The sequence below is a fragment of the Quercus suber genome, unplaced genomic scaffold, assembly GCF_002906115.3.
Source record: "Quercus suber isolate HL8 unplaced genomic scaffold, Cork oak 2.0 scaffold_479, whole genome shotgun sequence".
NCBI lineage: Eukaryota > Viridiplantae > Streptophyta > Magnoliopsida > Fagales > Fagaceae > Quercus > Quercus suber.
The window spans coordinates 366,202-378,353 of NW_027069930.1; the positions used below are offsets into that span (position 1 = coordinate 366,202).

The 12,152-nt window shown below is 40.8% G+C and overlaps 1 protein-coding gene across 1 annotated transcript; it reads left to right on the forward strand.

The window, feature by feature from the left end:
* Positions 1-8,958: 8,958 nt before the first annotated feature.
* On the forward strand, positions 8,959-9,675 carry LOC112019680 (uncharacterized). The gene has a single exon (XM_024052198.1). The coding sequence runs from the start codon at positions 8,959-8,961 to the stop codon at positions 9,673-9,675; it is 717 nt and encodes a 238-aa protein (XP_023907966.1).
* The last annotated feature ends 2,477 nt before the right edge of the window (positions 9,676-12,152 follow it).

Sequence of the window (12,152 nt, forward strand, 5' to 3'; positions counted from 1 at the left end):
AGGAACTCCACCACAGGCGGTGGTTCCACAAAAACTACGAAAGAGAAATTACGCCTAGCCCTTACTTTTGCTAAAACATTCGCACATTGATTTGCTTCGTGGTAGGTGTGCTCAACCCGTTTGTTGGGGATGGCTCTTAGAAGGGTCATGCAGTCAGTCAAAAGAGGCTCCATTAGCATATTTGCAGAATCATTATTCATTAGTTAAACTACACTCTTAGCATCCAATTCAACAATAAGGCTATTAAGATTGAGGTCCTTGGCCAGAATAAGACAATCTCTTAAGGCTCACAACTTTGCCATAAAGCTATTAGTGCAACCAAGACTCCTAGAGAAGCTTGCAACACAGTCTCCATTGTGATCCCTAATCAGCCCGCCTCCTCCAGCCTGGGTACAATAAAACTTTGAGTTGCAAGCTTGGAGTTCTAGAATTGAAGGTGCATAAATGAGAGAGAAAGAAAGAAGGAAGGAAGGTTATAAGAGAGTTTATTTAGAAAATAGTCTTTCTATGAGAAATGCATTTTTTATTTATTTCTTGGAACTCTCTTTAATCTCCATTGTCATTGATTGTCTTGTTGACTTCTTTAGACTTTGTTGCCATCATTTTATCTTTGATTTCCTTTTGGTCATGAGAGTCATTATTATCTTTTTGAATCACTTTTGAGGTTAACGTTAACACTTCTGTATATTTTATTTTTGCTCTTTGATAACTTGATCTTTGAATCATTTTGGATGGATACTTTATTTTTAATCGGTGAATGCATTCCTTACATATTCAACTTTACTAGATTCTCTCATAAAAAAAATAAAATAAAATAAAAACTTTACTAGATTCTTTTTGCTTTTATTCTTTAATCTATTAAAAGAACTCGGTTAATTGCAAAATATGAAGAGAAATACGTACATAATGGCAATCTGTTCTTCGATCTATACAACAACCCTCCGAGATGGGCTTCTACTAGCCGAAGACCTTGGAATTGTTAACTTAATTGTTGAGCTTGACACCAGTGTTGTGGTTCAAATTTACACTTAATTCCTCATTCAAGATTCTTATGGAACCTTTATTGATTGATTGCATGGACCTCTACTAAGCCATCCCAAACAAGCAAACTAAGCAGTAAGCATGCATATCGCGAAACAAATAAGTATGCAAACATTCTTGCTATCGTAGGAACTACTTTTTTATCTCCTTATGTATCTTTTGTTGAACCATCAGATGTAGTGGAATAATTGCTGGCCCTTAATAAGGTCGAGCACATTTGTAACATACTAACTTATTAATATCTAATCAACTCTCTCCTTATTTATCCCAAAAAAAAAAAAAAAATTGCTCCAAGGACCAAGTATTTACTTTGATTCTTCTCAAAAAAAAAAAAAAAATCTTATTTTGATGGACTATACTTCCAGTTGCGTGGAATTTTCATTTAGCCCGTCTTTAATCAAATTTCGAAGGTTGTGTGAGGTTGTAGTGGTACAACAGCATGAAGATTTGGTAAATTTAAAGACGCTAATTTCACTCCTTATTTTGTCCAATTCTATTCTTCTTCTTCCTTTTTCTTTTCTCTTTTTTTGTTGAGAATGTCCAATCCTATTGTATATTTGTATTCTTAAAAGTTCAAAACGAAAACACCTCTACTTCCAATGGCCCAAATGGGCCAGCTTAAATGGGCACCTAAAGTGAATAAGTTGGACTGCGATTTTCAGGGTCCGTTTGTTTTGGGTGAAAACAATTTCAGGAAAGCATTTTCCGTAAAATAGGCTGTTTGGGTGTGACGGAAAATTCGGTCAAACGGAAAATCATTTCCGTTGACCTTCGAAAATACCCTCAGTTTACGGAAAATCATTTCCGTTCTCATTTTACCTTCAAATAACTTCCGGAAAATGAGAGAGAGAGAGAGAGAGAGAGAGAGAGAGAGAGAGAGAGACCCAAAAAAAAAAAAAAAGTATTTTGCTCCAAGGACCAAGTATTTACTTTGATTCTTCTCAAAAAAAAAAAATCTTATTTTGATGGACTATACTTCCAGTTGCGTGGAATTTTCATTTAGCCCGTCTTTAATCAAATTTCGAAGGTTGTGTAAGGTTGTAGTGGTACAACAGCATGAAGATTTGGTAAATTTAAAGACGCTAATTTCACTCCTTATTTTGTCCAATTCTATTCTTCTTCTTCCTTTTTCTTTTCTCTTTTTTTGTTGAGAATGTCCAATCCTATTGTATATTTGTATTCTTAAAAGTTCAAAACGAAAAAACCTCTACTTCCAAAGGCCCATATGGGCCAGCTTAAATGGGCACCTAAAGTGAATAAGTTGGACTGGGATTTTCAATTACGGATACTCTTCATTTTTTGTATAAAGCTCAAGTTTGTCAAAATGAATTTTAATTGAAGAGAAAGTTTTGTTGGATAAAACTTACCTCCAAACCAATTTTTGGACGAACTAAGTTATGTTTAATACTTTCATCAATCCCATTTGACTTGTGCCCTGCACATGTTTCTATGGCGTGGGGGTGTGGTGTGTGGTGGGGGGCGCGTTGGGGAAATCCAGGAGAGGGGGGAATAAACAAAAAGGCACATAAAAAAAAAGGGAAAAAAAAAAAAAGATAGACAAAACATAAGGAGGGGCAATCGGTGACGTGGAATATCTGTCACTGGCTTCTTCTTTTTTTTTTTTTCTTTTTTTTTTTAAAATAGTTGTTTGTACAGGCCAATGTTTTTTTGGGCTATAAAATGCTTGGACATCAGCCAATACGTCTGATATAGTGTGCTTTTTTTGATATTTTTAATGGTACATTTCAAGGGGGTTTTCTATACCGATTCATCTACCAATACGAGCTACAAAATTACAAAAAAATAAATGGGTTGCAAGCTTGTGAAAGCTTTCATGTTTAGCAATCACATTTAATTAATATCTTTTTTTGAGAGACATTTAATTAATATCTTCTCTTTATGGTTGACCAATTTTTTTTTTTTTAATACAAGATAGAAATTTTATTCTAGCTTAATCTAAATGTATATATGTGTGAAGCTCCCTCCTGTAGACTTGAATCTCGACTCTTACCCTCCACACCCTACAAACACTTATTTTTGTTGTGCGTATCCAAATTCTTCTTAATGGACCAAGCTTAGAATTGGGTTCACAACTTATTTGTATGGTGGGTTTAGAGTTTCCTACTAAGGGTAGTTCTTTACCAAGTATCCTAATTACACCTCTCCATTCTCATGAACTTCGCTTTTTCCTCTTTTAGGTTCCTCTCCTTAGATTGTGCGCCCTCTCTTTTTCTCACTCTCTATTCCTTACCTCGCATCAACCACCACTTCTCTTTACTCCCTTCTTCTATTTATAACTTGAGGTTGGTGGGGTGCCCATGGTTAGCTTCTAGTCTCACTCGTGTGGGTGGGGTTTGTTGAGGTTCAAAAAAAAAAAAAAAAAAAAAACACAAACAATGCATATAAAGAGATGCAAGATGCACAAATGCATGATAATGAAGCATCTAATGTATGAAGGTTCCTACAAAGATCGAAAGAATTAGATCAAGGACCAAAAGGGCAAAAGCTCAGTCATAGGAACCCTTCCTCATCCAAATGGAATGATTGTTTGGAATGAGTGTCTCATGAGAAGTGAGACGAGGGTTGGAAGAATGAGAACTAGAGATGCACATAGACAAGAAGGTAAGAACATCAAAAGCTTTCTTCAACAACTTACCATTTTCTCCCAAGACTGGTTTAGCTTGCAAAGCACAATTTCCAAAGAGCTTAAGTTTCTCTTTTCTTTTGATTTTTTTAAGAGCTTGAAACTTAGAGCAATTAGGTCTTACATGACTAAAGGCACCATAATTGTGACAAACAATGGGTTTAGGTCCACTAGACTTTTTGGGAAGGGATCTAGCAACATGATTTTGTTCCCTTAACTTTGGACATTGAGGTCTTATATGGCCTATCACACTGCAATGGTAGCAAGTTGGAGCAAACTTAGATCCATCCAAAACCTTAGGTTGAGACCTAACCGGAGGCTTAGGCTTAAGAGCCTTTCTCTCCACCTTTTGATTTCTTTTGTGTGGAGGAATGTACGCCGATTTGTCCTTTAAGGTAGAGCACACAATAGGCATTCAATCGGGTACCACAACATGATTGCAACAAATATTTTCATCCTTTTTAGCAATATGTTCAGCAATCAAACACTTGGCATGCATCTTAAGAGATTCATTTTCACATTTAAGTTCATCAACAAGTTTTTTAGACAAAACAAGTTTAGCATCCAAGTTCATATTTAAACATTTAAACTCTTTCAGTTTTTCAAGAGAATTTTCAGCAAGCTTCTTATACTTCTCAACTAATTTATTGGATTCATTAAGCTTAGCAATCAAATCATCCTTTTCACAACAAAACTTGCTTAAATTATTATGAAACTTCTTATCTTCTTTCTTCAAGAGTTTGATGTTTTGAATATCAACAACACCCAAAGATTCATGTAACATGGCATCACAATTATGTGGATCATAGAGGCATTTTCACAAACACATGGCATGTTACAATCAACACCATCCATAGAAGCATACAAAGCATTATCCATGGCAATACACACAAGGGGTCAAGGATCACAATTAGGTAATGAAACCAAATCAAGTGTACCTGTTCTGATACCAATTGAAAGCTCTAAAATGTGTTGAAAACACAAGAGCTGTTTAGACCCCCAATTGAAAGTTACGGCTAGATTGCTTTTACTCTAACTTATCTAAGTGCGAAAACAAGAGTAAATGAAAGAGCAATCAACCGATACTACTCTAGTGCATAAACATGAACAACAAACAACAAAAGTAAAGTATAAGAGTAAGGGAAGGAAGATGCAAACACAAGATAACACGCCAATGTGTTATCGAAAAGGAAATCGAAAAACTCGACGAAAAATCTCTCTGCGACCCTCCAAGTGGTAATCGATCCACTAGACAATCAGTTGGAATACATAGGTTAGCAAGAGACCCTCCAAGCCTAATTTACCCGATGTACCTAAGCCCTCCAAGCTCCTACTCCAACAAAGGCACTCTCACATTTTGGCGACTTCATTGGGGACTGGGTAAAGAAAAAGGAAAAAGCAATTCCTTTGTAGAGCATGCCTCCAAGACCAAGGAACAGCAAAGGTACTAATATGCCACCCGCGACCTCTAAGCCCGTGGGAGAAAATGAAGTGGCCTCCAGGCAAAGAGGCGAGGTGCCTCTAACAGAATAGGAGGTCGTGTCAGAACAAAGGAATGCAAGGTAGATGCTAGACCCCATGGCTCGAATGACTACAATGTTGAAGGATTTGCAGCAAGAAGTCCACCTTCTCAAAGAAGGCAAGACTTAGGAAGTCAGAGACAATACCCCCCTGTGGACAACCAAGATAGAACCCAGCCAGAGGGGACGGTTAATAGTGGGAGGAAGGACTAACCCCCAATACCTAACACTGGCAGATGTCAGTGCCCTCCTAGATCAAGAAAGGGAAAAACTTTTGGGGATCCCTCATTCCCACCAGAACTCCTTGGCAAGCCATACCCCAAAGGATATGAACTCCAAAAGTTTCATCCTTTTGATAGAAGAAATGGGAGCGTCGTGGAACATGTAAGTAAGTTTATCTACACCATGGGCCCCTACGCAGGAGATCGAGAGCTGTGTCTAAGAGAGTTTGCTAAATCCATAGTGGATAGAGCATACACTTGGTACACCACACTGAGACCTGGGTCCATTAAAACCTGGGATGAGATGATGAAGAGATTCTGTGCAAAATATTACCTTGGTGAGGACAAGGTCACTTTCCAAAACTTTCAAATGGTAAGGCAGAGGCCTGGAGAGGATCCCGCCCAATTCATCAAAAGATTTGAAGATGTGTCCCTAGATTGTTATGAGGATCATGAAGAGAAAGAACTCGTAGAAACTTGTATATCCAACATGCTTTTCGATTACAGAATCAACCTCGAAAATCTTTGTATCACATAGTTCGCTGACTTGTTACAGAGAACTAGAAGTACAGCACAAACTATGAGGACAAAAAGGATGCCAGCATCCCAAGCCATGACAGCGTCAATGGGAGAAAAAAGGAAGAAGCCTGACGGAAAGGTGTTCGAGGAACCATTAATGATCCCATGTACTACAGAAGAGTTAAACCATGTCCTAGACAAATGGATCGGGGATGGAGTGGTTAGGCCATTCACCGTGTCCAGGCCACCAACGGAGGAAGAAAGGAAAAATCTCTTGTTTTGCAAGATTCATAATTATGTCAAGCATTCCACCAAGGATTGCTGGACCCTCTACAGGCTCTTTCACAAGAAGTTAAGAGAAGGAACACTAGAGCTCACTCAAAAGGAGCCAGAAGTACAAAGGAACCCCTTGCCCAACCACAAAGGGAAGGGGGTGGTGTCTGTAGTAATCCACAGGAACCCAGCAGAAGCAAAAGAGCCAGAAGGATCCTTCCACCCGAGCACAGTCAGGACCCTCTAGAAGAATCCTAAGTTCAGATCATTATTCAACCAGTTGGAATTTAGACCAGAAGCAAGAAGGGTGGCCACAGAGTCTCTCATGACTATAGCAGCAAATTCAGAAATGGAATGTTTCATAGCAGAGTCACATGCTAGCCAAGCTTTCTTGGAGATAACCAACGCCATAACTTTCACTGATGAAGACATGGAGGTGGAGCATCCAGACCACCATAGACCCCTTTATCTAATGTCCACCATAAATGGTGTCCAAATCAAAAGAGCACTAGTAGACACAGAGGCATCACTCAACCTCATAGCCTTGAGCACCCTAGAAGCCATGGACCTAGCTGGAAGGAGGATCCTGAGGGCTCCCATGCAGATAACTAGATTTGGAGGATTAGCAGAATCAACCGAAGGATATGTACAGCTGCCCTAAGAGTGGAGCCAATAGTAGCCTTGACAAGATTTCATGTAATCAACTTAGAGGTGTCCTACCATGTACTGCTGGGGTGGCCATGGCTCCATAAGCACTGCCTTATACCATCCATGTACCATCAGTGTGCTAAGGGGAGATTGAATGGGAGGCCTGTAAGGATCCTTGCCAACCATAACCCTTTCAGCCAAGGAGAAGTAAACTTTGTGGAAACAATGTTCTATGATGAGTTAGAACCTAACAATGAGAGTCCTATGCCAGGGACCCCAAGAGCACCTATCTTGGAAAAAGAAGAATGAGGACGTACCCATGACTTAAGAGACCTCCTGAAGAGAAAAAGGCAAAAAAAAGAGCCCAGCACCTCAGGATCCCGGGAATGTGTAGTAGTACGGGAACGCGGGGGAAGATTGATTAAACGCTTATGAAGGTGCGTGTGGCCTGAGTGCATCGTGCAGGAGGGTCCCGAACCACCAGAATGTAGGGTAGCTCAAAAGGAAGTCCCAGAGGAACCAGTTAAAGAGACACAAATCCAGCCTAAGGAAGAATTGGAGGGAATAAACTTGGGGGTTGAGCTGAGATCTCAGAAGCCTATTTTCATCAGTAGTCAGTTGGCAGCACAACAAAAGGAGCCACTGGTGGCCTTGCTCAAAGAATACATGGATGTGTTCGCATGGACCTATAATGAGATGTCTGGTCTGGATCCTAGGCTGGTGGTCCATGCTCTCAACGTGTACCCAGGAGTCAAACTAGTAGTCCAACCAGCTAGGGTCTTTCACACTAATGTAGAAGCTCAGATAACCCAAGAAGTTAAGAAGCTACTAGCAGCTGGTTTTATCAAGCTCATCCAGCATCCTAAATGGCTTTCCAACATAGTACCTGTGACGAAAAAGAACGGCCAGATTCATTGCTATGTGGACTTCCGCAACCTGAACAAGGCATGTCCAAAAAATGAGTTCCCTCTGCCTAATATTGACCTCTTTGTGGATTCAGTTGCGGTAAGTTCTATGTTTTCATTCATGGATGGGTATAGTGGGTATAACCAGATTCGTATGGCTGCCAAGGATGCCGAGAAGACAGCATTCAGGACCCCAATTGGGAATTTTTATTACACTGTGATGTCCTTCGACCTCAAAATACAAGGGCCACGTACCAGCGAACCATAATAGCCGTCTTCCATGATATGATGCATAAGGAAATGGAAGACTATAAGGATGATATTGTGGTCAAGTCAAAAACTAGGACAGGAGACCTTTAGGTACTTGAACAAGTTCTCAAAAGATGCAGAGAATATAAACTACGCATGAACCCCATGAAGTGTGCCTTTGGAGTATCTGTGGAAAAGTTCCTCGGGTTCCTGGTACATCGCAGAGGCATAAATGTAGATCCAGCCAAAGCTGCAGCCATTGCCACAATGAAAGACCAACAACAGTGACAGAGCTCAAAACCTTCCTGGGAAGGGTCTCCTACATTAGGAGATTTATGCCAGGACTGGCTTCAGTCACAAGTGGCTTATCCAAACTATTAAAGAAAGGAATTGAGTTCACCTGGGGAACGAAACAACAGGAAGCCTTCCAAAGGATTCAGTAGATTATGAATCATTTGCCCACTCTCCAAGCACTAATACGTGGGTAACCCCTATTACTGTACTTAGCATCAAATACCCAGGCAATAGAAGCCCTGCTGGCACAAGAAGATGATGATGGGAATGAGCAGCTTGTTTATTATGTAAGTAGGACACTCAAAGATGTTGAGACCAAGTATCCCAAGATAGAAAAAGCCTGCCTAGTGGTTATTTACGCATCTCAGAGGCTGAAGAGGTATTTCTCAGCTCAGCAGATTCTTTTAGTAACTAAGTCACACCCCATAAAAGTACTCCTACATCAGCCCCTCATAACAGGAAGAATAGCACAGTGGCTGGTCTTGCTCTCTCAATATGACATAGGTCTCAAGACCCCCAAGACTGTCAAAAGTCAAGCTATAAAAGACCTTCTAGCACAGTTCCCATAAAAGGAAGAAAGCTCACTAAGTGAAGAGATCCTAGGTAAGGTAGCAATAACAGAGATCCTAGGAAAGAAATAGACAATGAGATTCGATGGGTCAGCTACGACGGCCTCAAATGGAGTGGGAGTTGTACTAAGCTGTGAGGATAGGGACACCATATCCTTATCTTTCAAGCTTGGGTTCTTCTGTTCTAATAATGCAGCTGAATATGAGGCATACCTGACTAGGTTAATTGTAGCACTCAGTACAGGGGTAAAACATATGAGAGTACTAGGAGACTCTAATCTTGTAGTTTCCCAGGTGAAAGGTGACTTTGCACCAAAGGAAAAAAATTTAGCAGCCTACAGGACTTGGGCGCAAAGGCTAGAGCAGGAATTCCAAACCTTTAGCATAGAGTACATGCAGAAAAGCGAAAACAGGTTTGTTGATGTGCTTGCCACCTTGGGATCCAAAGTACCATTCAAGGGGAGCGACACGCTGGTCAGAATAGGAAGGCAGGAACATTCTATCTTAAAAATCCTCCAAAAGATATCCCCAAGAGAGTCCAAAAAATGGGATTGGAGGAGTGAAGTGAAAGAAAAAATGAAAGAAACAGGATCCGGGGGGAGTGTTAAAGAATTAAAGGGCTCCACCCTAATAGAAGGAGAACTATACAGAAGACAGCCTGGAGGGATCTTATCCAAATGTATCAACGAGAAGGAAGGAAAATTAAGATTAGAAGAGCTACATACCCAAGTCTGCGAGACCTCAGAAAAGATCAGCCTATATAGAAGAATGCAACGCATGGGATACTACTGACCAAATATGAACAAAGAGGTAACAACTATATAGGAAAAATGTCAAGAATGTCAATTCTCGGTGGACAAGGAAGAGAGCTTGCTGTATTTATTACAGAAGATTGGAGGACTCCCTTCATGGAATACTTGGCTCAAGGGATCCTATCGACTGACAGGACACTGGCCCACCAGCTCAAGAAACTCGCAGTCAGATACTTCTTACAGAATGGGATCCTATTCAAAAAGGGATATAGTGGGAATCCCCTAAGATAACTGGGGCCAAGGGAAGCCAGGGAAGTAGTCAGGGAAGTCCATTTCAGTGATTGTTGAAGTCACCCAAGAAAAACAAAGCATAAGTAACATGAACAACAAAGCATAAGTAACAGGGCATCACAAATATACAGCACTGGAGAAATGGATAAAAGTAAACAGCAAAAGGCACGAATGAAGGAAAACCATACCACATCTTCACTAGATGATTGGCTTCTACCTTTCCTGGGGTCCAACTTACGCTTGGACTGCAGAGAAGACAACCACTCATCAGTTCTTTTTTTTTTTTTTTTTTTTTTTTCAACAACAACAACAACGAACTGCAACATAAAAGAGAAAAGAAGGAAAGAGGCCTTACCCTTCTCTCTCTCTTAACAGGGTCTCCAGGTCTCTATTGTTTACTACGGGTACGTCCAGAGGGTCCTAGAGAACCATGGACTGAAGAACTCACAGGAACTTGGGGAAAAGAATACTCTACCTTAGTCTTCACCTGGCTCCTTATGGCTAAAGGTTGCTCAACTTCTTTTTCCTCAGCAAGCACCAACTGTTTCTGGAATTTTCCAGTCTTCTTCTTTTTTGTCTTAGGGCCAATACCCTCTACACTCTCTTTAACTACAGCTTCCTTCCATTTTTCCTGCTTAATTGCTCTTTCTTTACTCATGCCAAAGGGAGTACCAGCACTTATGGCCTCTATTGCCCCTTTCTTAACTGGTACCCCAGCAGAAGCACCAACAATAAGGTCACATCCTGACCAGGTTTCTGGAAAATCCTACGCATAAATCACCCAACCTCCCCTGGATGCGTGCCATTCTGTGAAACATGTTTTACTACTCACAGCAGTAGAAACAATACCAGTAGTAGGTAGAGACAGACGCTTGTTGGGTGTTGGAGCAGAAGAAATACCAGGGTTGGGGACTTTCCTAATTATGTTAGAACTAGCATAGTTAACAAAGGATTTCTGCACTCTTCTTCAATAGTCAGCATAACCACTGGAGGAAAAAACTCCTCTCTAAAAATTGGGCACTACGAACTGAGGACTCCTTCGTGACCAATAGGAAAAAGCCTAGAGTCTTATAAAAGGATCCAAGGAAGGAAGAGATGGTACTATGTCATTAAACACTGGGGGAATATCCTGATCGAAACCAAACTGCCGAAGTACTCGGTGCGCCGAGTAATGAGTGTACGGGGGACCACTTAAGGAAAGCACATGAAGACAAGAAGGACTAATGCAAGCTAGGTAGGCTAAGCTACCCTCATCACCATGATGCAAATCGAAAGTGTTTCTTGTAGAAGTCAGAAAAGGAGATAACACAGAATCATAAACAAAACCGGGGCCAAATTCCCGGTGAGAACGCCAATGCAAATGACCTGCTTGATCAAATAACTCAACCAAGTTGAGGCTGCCACCTTTTAAACTGAGTCAAGGGAAAATAATAGAGTGGCTGTTAGTTAAACTACCACAAAGCCCTTTAACCACATCAGGGAATCCCTGAAACTTATCTTTTACAAACTTTAAATTCCTACATCTTGCTAAAGTAACCGAAGAGCGATCCCACATAAATACCTGAAGAATGGCGCAATGAAGAGAAGAAGTAATTACATAACAAGAGTCACCCTCGGCTTCATCTCTATGAAGCTGATCCAATTTAGAATAGACATGGTCCAAAAACATGGGGGCTAGAGGATATTGAGCACCCTGAGCCAACCTATGAGCCAATGGAAAAAGAGTAGACTTGATCCTCACTGAATAGAAACTTGCTAAGCCAGAATGTGAGGAACCCAACTCGCCTAACTTCCTTATCTTTCTCGCCCGAAAGATTCATAACCCACCTACCCATCCTGGCTGCTTTCCCATCAAGAGAAGCAGTACGTCCACCAAAATGAGCAAATAACTTTTCTTCCACCTTGAGGTCCTCGTCAGAAAGATTAATATCAGAAGGATTTTCATCCCCAAGCACCGGAAGGAGGAAATTGTTGATCACACCCTCCAGGGTGACAATCAGTTCGCCAACAGAAAAAAGAAAAAGTGTGCAGAGCAGGATACCAACAACATACCAAATGCCTAAGACCTTTGGCGTCTCTAAAACCCTCAAGATTCCTAAAATTAGCCATTGCCTTTAGGATACCTGCGCGCTCCAGGCAACCCATGAACTCCTCGTCAGAAAGTTCCTTATCCACCCAGATGGGCCAGCCTTGGATCTTTCCAGCAACAAAATCAAAAAAGATGGG